We start from the raw sequence: 12,527 nt of genomic DNA on the forward strand, positions 1-12,527 counted from the left end.
AACAGACCACACTGACCTCACGTGCTTCAAGCTCTTCAGGACGTGTTCTCTGTGTTCACTGGACGGAGCTTCCTCCAACATGATCTGGACGTGGCACACCTGACAACAGTGCAATGACATGGGTGTAATGTCATGTGACACACCTGACAACAGTGCAATGACATGGGTGTAATGTCATGTGACACACCTGGCAACAGTGCAATGACATGGGTGTAATGTCATGTGGCACACCTGACAACAGTGCAATGACAGGGATGTAATGTCATGTGGCACACATGACAACAGTGCAATGACATGGATGTAATGTCATGTGGCACACCTGGCAACAGTGCAATGACATGGATGTAATGCCATGTGGCACACCTGGCAACAGGGCAAAGACATGGGTGTAATGTCATGTGGCACACCTGGCAACAGGGCAAAGACATGGATGTAATGTCATGTGGCACACCTGGCAACAGTGCAATGACACGGGTGTAATGTCATGTGACACACCTGGCAACAGTGCAATGACACAGGTGTAATGCCATGTGGCACACCTGGCAACAGTACAATGACGTGGATGTAATGTCATGGGGCAAAGCTGGCAACAGTGCAGTGATATGAAGTACTCTAAACTACCCTGTCAAAAGCCCAGTCTCTAGTAAAGATCCACCCCCCTCTCAATTTTCAGTAAAAACTATGCATTGGGCAAAATACCTTGTAAATGCCCCCACTTAGAAAAGGAAAATCAAGAACAATTATCCAGTTTGCTATTTGTGACCATGTTGCTTTGGCAAAGCAGTGCAGATTTAGACTGAGAGATAAAGAACAGAGATGTTGATCTGTCATTGGAAAAAAAAAAACACCAAGTGTAAGCATAATGAGAGAGTGGTCAATAAGTGGTTCACGTCATTTGTGAACATCTTCTTTCATGGAAAGCCTGCCCTGAGCTCTTAGAGAGAAAGGCCTCGATATAAATGTGGTGCAATATAAATGTACATTATCATTATCATTACTATCATCATAATTATTATTAATATCAGTAGTAGTAGTAGTATCATTATCATCAGTACTCTTCATTATTATCATCAGTAGTAGTAGTAGTTGTAGCAGCAGCAGCAGTAGTAGTAGTAGCAGCAGTAGTAGTAGTAGTAGTAGTAGAAGTATCATCCTCATTATCATAATCAACTATCATTATTATAATTGTTATCATCATCATTATTATCATCATCATCATAATTACCTTCATTATCATCATCATAATTACCACCATCATCATCATAATTACCATCATTATCATCATCATTACCATTATCATCATAATTACCATCATCATCACCATTATCATCAGTACTGTCAGATCCCCAGGTACTCACCTGTGTTAGGATGTCCTGAATGTAGGGGGTCAGGAAATGGGGCAGCGTGTCCATGACCTTGTGCAGTGAGGTCACGCAGCACGGCAGCATCTCGCTCCTGGTGGGAAACATTTTCATCATTATTGTTATTATCATTGCTATCATTAGTGTTATTATTATCATTATAATCTTTGTTGTCATTATTATTATTATTATCATTATTATTATTCTATCATTACTACTCTTTGTCACAACAGATTTTTCGGTGTGAAGTCCGTGCTGCTCTCCCTGGCGACAGCACGTCGCTACACCAAGAGCGCTACCCTTGGTAATTCTACAGAATTTTGCCAAAGACAACCCTTTTGTTGCTGCGGGCTCAAGGTACACTCAGTGCAACCTGCATACGGGACCTCAGTTTATTGTCTCATCTGAATGACTAGCTTCCAGACCACCAATCAAGGTCTAGTGGAGGGGGAGAAAATACTGGTGACTTTGTGAAGAAAGCAAAATATCACATGTTTAGCAGTCAGTGCTTTTCTTCTCCATTAGAAATGAATTCAGCCTGCCATCTTTCTTACAAAAAAGGGGGAAAAAAAAGTATAGCTAGTTAAATGTTCAGGTCACATTACTCAAGCAAAGGAATTAACATAGAATCAACGGTGTCACCTGTGATGACTGGAGTGTGGGAGTGGTTGTCAACACTCAACTATCCACACAGCACCTTTGACAAATTGTAACTTACTCAGCCAAACCAACAGTTGATATGCTACTTCTGGTTTTAGCCTGCTACTCAAAGAGAACATCATATGAATTCATGTGGTTGCCCTTTTTGTGATAAACAACATATAAAACAAGTATATATTGTGTTCTTACATTTGAGATAAACAGCATAAATTAGACTTTCTTACTTTCTTACTTACTGCCAATTATGGCCTCTGGCATGCTGGGTAGCAACGAAAAACAAATAACATAAAAAACATAATGAATATTAACACAATAATCTGTAACTTACTTAACAAAAAATAACCTACAGATAAAACACAAGGCATAGAATAGATACACAATAAGCTGTAACTTACTTAACAAAAAATAAACTACAGATGAAACACAAGGAATAGATACACAATAAGCTGTAACTTACTTAACAAAAAATAAACTACAGATGAAACACAAGGAATAGATACACAATAAGCTGTAACTTAAAGAGCGATGAACAAATCACAGACAAAACACAATAATAGAAACACAATAAGTTGTAACCTATAACATAATAAACAAAAACACAATAAATTGCAAATTACTCAACGAAGATTAAAACACAATAAACAGAAACACAGTAAGCTGCAACTTAACTCACCAAAAAACAAATAACAGATAAAACATTAACAACAGAAGTACTACAAGCTGTCACTTACTCAACAACAAAAAACAAATAACAGATAAAACATTAACAACAGAAGTACTACAAGCTGTCACTTACTCAACAACAAAAAACAAATAACAGATAAAACATTAACAACAGAAATGCTACAAGCTGTCACTTACTCAACAAAAAAAACAAATAACAGATAAAACATTAACAACAGAAATGCTACAAGCTGTCACTTACTCAACAACAAAAACAAATAACAGATAAAACATTAACAACAGAAGTACTACAAGCTGTCACTTACTCAACAACAAAAAACAAAGAACAACGAAAACAAACAACAGAAACACTATGCTACAAACTGTCACTTACTCAACAAATAAAACAAATAACAGATAAAACATTAACAACAGAAATGCTACAAACTGTCACTGACTCAACAACAAAAAACAAAGAACAAAGAAAACAAACAACAGAAACACTATGCTACAAGCTGTTACTTACTCAACAACAAAAACAAATAATAAATAAAACATCAACATCACAAGTACTACAAACTGTCACTTACTCAACAACAAAAACAAAGAACAAGGAAAACAACAACAAAAACAAAGAACAAAGAAAACAAACAGCAGAAACGCTACGCTACAAGCTGTCACTTACTCAACTAACAACAAAAAACAAAGAACAAAGAAAACAAATAACAGAAACACTATGCTACAAGCTGTCACTTACTCAACAACAACAAAAAAACAAAGAACAACGAAAACAAACAGCAGAAATGCTACGCTACAAGCTGTCACTTACTCAACAAACAACAAAAAACAAAGAAAACAAATAACAGAAACACTATGCTACAAGCTGTCACTTACTCAACAAAAAAAAGGTCAGATAAAACATAAACAAAACAAACACTACAAACTGTCACTCACCCAACAAAAAAAAGAACAGATAAAACATCAACAACAGAAATACTACAAGCTGTCACGGACTCAACAAAAAAACAAAAAACAGATAAAACATAAACAACAGAAATACTACAAGCTGTCACGGACTCAACAACAAAAAACCCAAAAAACAGATAAAACATAAACAACAGAAATACTACAAGCTGTCACGGACTCAACAACAAAAAAAACAAAAAACAGATAAAACATAAACAAAACAAACACTACAAGCTGTCACTCCCTCAACAAAAAAAAACGAACAACAGAAAGGCTACGCTACACTCTATCACTTACTCAACAACAAAAAACAAACAACAGATAAAACAAAAGACAGAAATGCTATGCTATAAGCTGTCACTTACTCAACAAAAAAACCCAACAAATAACAGATAAACAACAGAAACGCTACGCGACACACTGTCACTCACTCCACAGAGTTCACAGCCTGCAGCTGCTTCAGAATGGCGGACATGACTTGCGGCAGGTGCACAATGGCGTAGGCCCGGATGTTCTTGATTATCTCCGCGGCACACATCATGGCTGTCGCTGCCGCTTCGCTGCTGACGCTGTCGTCGTTCATCAACTGGCAGACGTGCTTCAGCACCTGATCAACAACCATCATGACCTTTGAGTGACATGGTACGGTGACAGTCCGATGGGACAGACATGGGAGAGACAGTCTAATTGGACAGACATGGGACAGTCTGATTGGACAGACATGGGACAGTCTGATTGGACAGACATGAGACAGTCTGATTGGACAGACATGGGACAGTCTGATTGGAGAGACATGGGACTATGACAGTCTGATTGGACAGACATGGGACTATGACAATCTGATTGGACAGACATGGGACAGTCTGATTGGACAGACATGGAACAGTCTGATTGGAGAGACATGGGACAGTCTGACTGGACAGACATGAGACAGTCTGATTGGACAGACATGAGACAGTCTGATTGGACAGACATGAGACAGTCTGATTGGACAGAGATGGGACTATGACAGTCTGACTGGACAGACATGGGAGAGACAGTCTGATAGGACAGACATGGGACAGTCTGATTGGACAGACATGGGACAGTCTGATTGGACAGACATGGGACAGTCTGATTGGACAGACATGGGAGAGACAGTCTGATTGGACAGACATGGGACAGTCTGATTGGACAGACATGGGACAGTCTGATTGGACAGACATGGGAGAGACAGTCTGATAGGACAGACATGGGACAGTCTGATAGGACAGACATGGGACAGTCTGATTGGACAGACATGGGACAGTCTGATTGGACAGACATGGAACAGTCTGATTGGACAGACATGGAACAGTCTGATTGGACAGACATGGGACAGTCTGATTGGACAGACATGGGACAGTCTGATTGGACAGACATGGGACAGTCTGATTGGACAGACATGGGAGAGACAGTCTGATTGGACAGACATGGGACAGTCTGATAGGACAGACATGGGAGAGACAGTCTGATAGGACAGACATGGGACTATGACAGTCTGATTGGACAGACATGGGACAGTCTGATTGGACAGACATGGGAGAGACAGTCTGATTGGACAGACATGGGACAGTCTGATTGGACAGACATGGGAGAGACAGTCTGATTGGACAGACATGGACTATAACAGTCTGATTGGACAGACATGGAACAGTCTGACTGGACAGACATGGGACAGTCTGATTGGACAGACATGGACTATAACAGTCTGATTGGACAGACATGGAACAGTCTGATTGGACAGACATGGGACAGTCTGATTGGACAGACATGGGACAGTCTGACTGGACAGACATGGAACAGTCTGATAGGACAGACATGGGACAGTCTGACTGGACAGACATGGGACAGTCTGATAGGACAGACATGGGACAGTCTGATTGGACAGACATGGGACAGTCTGATAGGACAGACATGGGACAGTCTGATAGGACAGACATGGGAGAGACAGTCTGATAGGACAGACATGGAACAGTCTGATTGGACAGACATGGGACTGTCTGATTGGACAGACGTGAGTACAGGGATGAGCAATCTTAGCAGCGTTAAGTTTGCTTAGCATTAGAATGTTTCCTAAGGCTATGGAATAAGCACAGAAAGAAAAAGTCTGAAAGCTACCTAAACTTACCTAAGCTGCTAGGATCGCTCAGGCAACCCAGCCCATCTGTAGGTACGTTTGGTTGACAGATGAGAACCACAGGTATTCTCAACTGTTCACTTATCATTTGATGAAACATCAATGCTTCATTACAGAAAGAAGAAAGCCAAGCTGTGAGTCTTATCTTTTCTTGCATTTGCAGTCATAAGGGAAATCAAGACATTCTTTTCCTCTGATGTACACTGTCGCTATCAGTATCAGAAGAATGCAACAAAGCTTCAAGCTCTGGATCGTACTGTATATATTTTCCCCATTGTTCAATGGATGGGGCTCCAACTTCCATGAAGATGACATACAACACCATGCCTAGCACTGGCACCACTGCATCAGGGTACAGACACATGCATCCACCCCTAAACATGCATCCACACACAGAACCACAGCGACAAGTGCTTGTCATAACCCCTCTGCCTCCACAAAGGACAAATGTGCAAAGGCACACACTAAAGCATGCATGCTTACACACACACCCCATCCTCCCTCCCCCCTCCACATAGTATGAGCCAAATTGGCTCTTTGGTGTAATCTGACTGGTTGAAAAGTTAGTTTGCTGTGTTATTTTGTTTCATCTTATTTAAAAAGAAAAAAAAATCGCAAACAAAGTGAAGAAAGAGGAGCAAGGAAAGCATGGGTGGGGTGGACAAGGGGTTGTCAAAAATCACAACTGCGGATAGATGTTAAATAAAAGAACCAATGAAAACACACACACACAAACACAAAATCACCAATGCACCCTTACACCATACATACACATGTGCACACACACACGCACCCCCGCACCACACATACTCACACACACCCACACCACACACACCCACACCACACATACGCATCCCCACACCACACACACATGTACACGCACCCCCAAACCACACACACACCCACACCACACACACATGCACCCCCACACCACACACACACGCACCCCCATTCCACACACCACACACGCACCCCCATTCCACCCCACCCCCCTCACACACACACAAGCGGTGTACCTGCACAAAAGTAACGTGGCACTCCATGCCCATCAGGCGTGACATCAGCATCAGTGTGTACAGCGCCATGTTGGCCATCTCCTCCCTCTCCCCCCCGCTCCCGTCCTGCAGGTGCCCCAGCAGGTGCTGCAGTTTGGGCACCAGCTCCAGGAACACTGCCTTCTGCACGCAGGGCAAAAAAAGTAGTTTGGCCATACTATAATTCAACACAATACGGTGTGATACAACACAATACAGCACGATACAAAACACAATACAATATAATAATAATAATAATAGTTTACTTATATTGCGCCTTTCATTAAAATACAGTAATGCTCAAGGCACAACACATGAGTAAAATATAACAAGATTAAAAACTCTACACAAAAATCACAACCACATGTAAAAAAAAAATTCTCCAAAAACCTCCAAAAACCATTCTGTGTGAACAAAACAGTCACTATAAACAGCCGCGAGGTGGACCAAATATCTTCTACGTAACTAAAAACCAAACATCAAAGCATGCACACACGAAATGCACACACACACTCTCCCCCCCCACACACCCCCACCACACACACTCTTCCCCCCCCACACACACCCACTCTTGCCCCCCACAGACACACATGCACACACATCATTACGACATATATATATGCATGTGTATACACACATGTCCTAATCACACACACACACACACACAGCACATACGCACACGCACACACATGTTAGCGAATGCGCTCAAATAAGCAGCATGCATGAATTTAAAAGTTTTAAGAGAAAATAAAGGATAAAAAGCACATAATACAACTTCATCATCATTGATAAAAACAATTTCAAATTCACTGTAAAACACCTGGATGGAATCAGAACACAGTGGGTAAAAAGGGAGGGGATTCAGTTATCATGCTGGAACAGATAGGTTTTAAGAGCTTTTTTAAAGGCAGGGGCAGTTTCAAAATGACGAATAGTGAAAGGGAGACAACTCCACACAATATGATACAACACAACACAATACCCCACCAGGTACACCATTTTCTGCAGGTACACAAAATGAGTATTTTGTTCACAGGGCTACAGTTCAACACAATCCAGTTTGATACAGCACAATACAGCATGATACAACACAACACAATACCATACATACAATACAGCATGATACAACACAATACCATACATACAATACAGCATGATACAACACAATACCATACATACAATACAGCACAATACAGCATGATACAACACAATACCATACATACAATACAGCACAATACAGCATGATACAACACAATACCATACATACAATACAGCATGATACAACACAATACCATACATACAATACAGCATGATACAACACAACACAATACCATACATACAATACAGCACAATACAGCATGATACAACACAACACAATACCATACATACAATACAGCATGATACAACACAACACAATACCATACATACAATACAGCACAATACAGCATGATACAACACAACACAATACCATACATACAATACAGCATGATACAACACAACACAATACCATCCATACAATACAGCACAATACAAAACACAATATAACATGATACAACACAACACAATACCATACATACAATACAGCATGATAAAACACAACACAATATCATACATACAATACAGCATGATACAACACAATACCATACATACAATACAGCACAATACAGCATGATACAACACAATACCATACATACAATACAGCACAATACAAAACACAATACAGCATGATACAACACAACACAATACCATACGTACAATACAGCACAATACAAAACACAATGCAGCATGATACAACACAACACAATACCATACGTACAATACAGCACAATACAAAACAATACAGTACAACACCACATCATACCACACCACACCACAACATGCTTCAATACTATAAAAAACAGTACAACCCCACCCCACCACATCACCCCATACCACACCACACTACACAATACAACAACACAACACAACAAAACGCAACTGAAAACAGTACCACCCACCACACCACACAACAAACACGTCCCCCCACACCCACCCACCTGTTGCTGCCCGACGCCTCCCTCCCTCAGCGTCTTGAGGTGCAGGGCCAGCAGTTCCAGGGCCTTCCTCTGCACGGCCACCAGGGGGCTGTCCAGCAGCTCCCGCACCACCACCACAAACTGCTCCTGAGGCAGCAGCGACACCAGCTGTGGGGAGGAACATATGTGAGTCATTACCAGACTAATGTCATCACAGGGAGGAACATATGTCAGTCGTTACCAGGCCAATGTCATCACAGGGAGGAACATATGTGAGTCATTACCAGACTAATGTCATCACAGGGAGGAACACATGTCAGTCGTTACCAGGCCAATGTCATCACAGGAACATATGTGAGTCATTACCAGGCCAATGTCATCACAGGAACATATGTGAGTCATTACCAGGCCAATGTCATCACAGGAACATATGTCAGTCATTACCAGGCCAATGTCATCACAGGAACATATGTCAGTCATTACCAGGCCAGTGTCATCACATGGAGGAACATATATGTGAGTCATTACGAAGCCAATTACATATCAATATAAGGAGGGTATATGTGGGTCATTACAAAGTTCATGTCAACACAGGAAGGAACATATGTGAGCCATTACCAACCAATGTCAACAATGCAACATTCATTAAAGAACCAACGTAAAGAATACAACTGTCATTTAGACACCAATATCAAGAATTTATCAGTCCTTTACCATCCAATATCAAGAATGCAACAGCCTTTAAGAAGCCAATGTTTAGCAGACAATATCAGCAATGTAAAATACAACACCACTCAAAATAATACAACAATACAAAATAATACAACAACACAACAATGACACAAAGCAATAAGAAGTAATACAATACCAATACAACAACAATAAAACACCACAACAAAATAATACAACACCAACACAAAATAATATACCACCACCACAAAATAAAAGCACAATATAACAATAATACAAAATAATACAATACCAATACAACAACACAAAATAATACAACATCACCACAAATACAACACCAGCACAAAATAATACAATACCACAGAATAATCCAACGCCACAAAAGAATACACCACCACAAAATAATACAACAACATCAAATGATACAACAACACCATAACTACAACAAAACCACAAAATAACACACCACAAACTAATACATCAATACAAGGTAATACAATACCAATACAACAACACTACAAAATGATACAACACCACAAAATAACAGAACACATGCAGAAACTAATAGAACACCAGCACACAGTAATACAACAATACCACAAAATAATCCAACAACAACACAAAATAACACAAAACCAAAAAATAATACGACATAAAATAATACACCACCACCACAAAATGATACAACACCACAAACTAATACAACACAAACTAATACAACACAAAATGATACAACAACAACAGCAACAGGTCACCACCACTCACACTGTCCAGCAGAGTGCCACACTTGGCCATCAGCCCCTTCCAGTAGGCAGCCTGGGGGGAGGTGGCGAAGCGGTCCACAGCCCGACAGGTGTGGGCCATGTAGCTCAGCAGGGCCTCCAGCAGGTCTTTGAACCGCGCCATCAACCCCTCATCCACCTGGTCCGACACCTGCAGCACCACCAGTCACACCTTTTCTTTTACACTTAACTGCCTTGTAAACCTCCAGCTTATCTGTAAACTGCCTTGTAAACATCCAGCTTATCTGTAAACTGCCTCGTAAACGTCCAGCTTATCTGTAAACTGCCTTGTAAACATCTAAACGTCCAGCTTATCTGTAAACTGCCTCGTAAACGTCCAGCTTATCTGTAAACTGCCTTGTAAACATCTGGCTTATCTGTAAACTGCCTTGTAAACGTCCAACTTATCTGTAAACTGCCTTGTAAATGTCCAACTTATCTGTAAACTGCCTTGTAAACATCTGGCTTATCTGTAAACTGCCTTGTAAACATCTAGCTTATCTGTAAACTGCCTTGTAAACATCCAGCTTATCTATAAACTGCCTTGTAAACATCTGGCTTATCTGTAAACTGCCTTGTAAACGTCCAGCTTATCTGTAAACTATATTGTAAATGTCCAGCTTATCTGTAAACTGCCTTGTAAGCATCCAACCTATCTGTAAACTGCCTTGTAAACATCCAGTAGCTTATCTGTAAACTGCCTCATAAACGTTCAGCTTATCTGTAAACTGCCTTGTAAATGTCCAACCTATCTGTAAACTGCCTTGTAAACATCCAGTAGCTTATCTGTAAACTGCCTCATAAACGTTCAGCTTATCTGTAAACTGCCTTGTAAACGTCCAGCTTATCTGTAAACTGCCTTGTAAACGTCCAGCTTATCTGTAAACTGCCTTGTAAACGTCCAGCTTATCTATAAACTGCCTTGTAAATGTCCAGCTTATCTGTAAACTGCCTTGTAAGCATCCAGCCTATCTGTAAACTGCCTTGTAAACATCCAGCTTATCTGTAAAAGTCCAGCATCCAATAAACACCCCCCACCCAAACTCCCTTCCCCATTTAGGGTTGACTCATTCAACCCTGAGATCCGAGCATTGCCCTGGCGTCTAAAATTTGTTTCATTAGAGGGGTGGTACACGTTCCTACATTTATATATGCACAAACTGCAAACAAAGGGAACTAACTTCAACAGTATTTCTGGAAAATTTCAGTATATTTCCTTCTGTTTTTTTTTTTTCCAGAACAATATGGCAGGGGATCCTGCCAAGGCTGTTAACTCCCTAGGATGGAATGCGTTAAAAAAAAAACAACACACACACACACAAAAAAAACAAAAAAACAAAAAAACCAACAACTCACAGCTGAACAGGATTTTGAATATGAAAATGCCACATTTGATTCGTCTATGGTTCTCTCTCTCACACACACACACTGACTCATACACACACGTATACACAAACATATGCGCACATATCCACACATACCCAAACAAACACGCATGCAAGCATACCCACACGCACACATTCACCAAACGTACACCCTGTGAATGGATATCATGGAACCCACTTTCTCACACCCACATACACATGCATGCACTCATGCACACACACACACACACACACACACACACAAACACGCACACACACACTCAAACACCAGTCATAATTTCACCACAATTTTCAAGGTTGTAAACATATCATAATTACATAAATTAATAAAGTAAGTTAAAATAAATAAATAATTTTTATCAGAAGTAAAAGCACATACACACCCACACCCATGTTCACACACACACACATTCACACACACACACACACTGTGCATGAAGAACGTCAGTTATTCTGACTTGTTTGTGTGGTGTTCGTCTCGTGCACACACACACACACACACAACAAACAGAAATCTCACCATGGCGATGAACTTTCTGCTGGCCAGGATCTGATGCAGCACCAGGATGGTGGCGTGTCTAAACTTGTGGAGCTGCCTGGTGCTGTGGTAGGCCAGGCAGAAGATCTCATACTCCTCTTTGCTGGCATCATCAATGGCCTGCCGCCGCACCTTGGGCTTGCTGTCCGCTGCCAGAGACACAGAGAGAGAGAGAGAATGAATGAATGAATGAATCTTTATTTTCCAACGGTGAAGATATTAGCACTTTGGCCGACTTACACATCTGCCATTGTTCCAAGAGACACACAAACATG

The 12,527-nt window shown here is 40.8% G+C and overlaps 1 protein-coding gene across 2 annotated transcripts in view; it reads right to left on the reverse strand.

The window, feature by feature from the left end:
- LOC143294729 (HEAT repeat-containing protein 1-like) overlaps window positions 1-12,527 on the reverse strand; it is a 72,649-nt gene that overhangs the window by 14,982 nt on the left and 45,140 nt on the right. For both annotated transcript variants that reach the window (XM_076606176.1, XM_076606175.1), the window contains exons 30-36: window positions 12,235-12,401; window positions 10,313-10,480; window positions 8,879-9,025; window positions 6,825-6,986; window positions 4,082-4,257; window positions 1,359-1,455; window positions 17-99 (exon numbers count right to left, since the gene is read on the reverse strand). In XM_076606176.1, the coding sequence (XP_076462291.1) occupies window positions 17-99; window positions 1,359-1,455; window positions 4,082-4,257; window positions 6,825-6,986; window positions 8,879-9,025; window positions 10,313-10,480; window positions 12,235-12,401 (1,000 nt within the window). The remainder of the gene's footprint in view (window positions 1-16; window positions 100-1,358; window positions 1,456-4,081; window positions 4,258-6,824; window positions 6,987-8,878; window positions 9,026-10,312; window positions 10,481-12,234; window positions 12,402-12,527) is intronic.

Source organism: Babylonia areolata, chromosome 20 (assembly GCF_041734735.1).
Source record: "Babylonia areolata isolate BAREFJ2019XMU chromosome 20, ASM4173473v1, whole genome shotgun sequence".
Taxonomy (NCBI): Eukaryota; Metazoa; Mollusca; class Gastropoda; order Neogastropoda; family Buccinidae; genus Babylonia; species Babylonia areolata.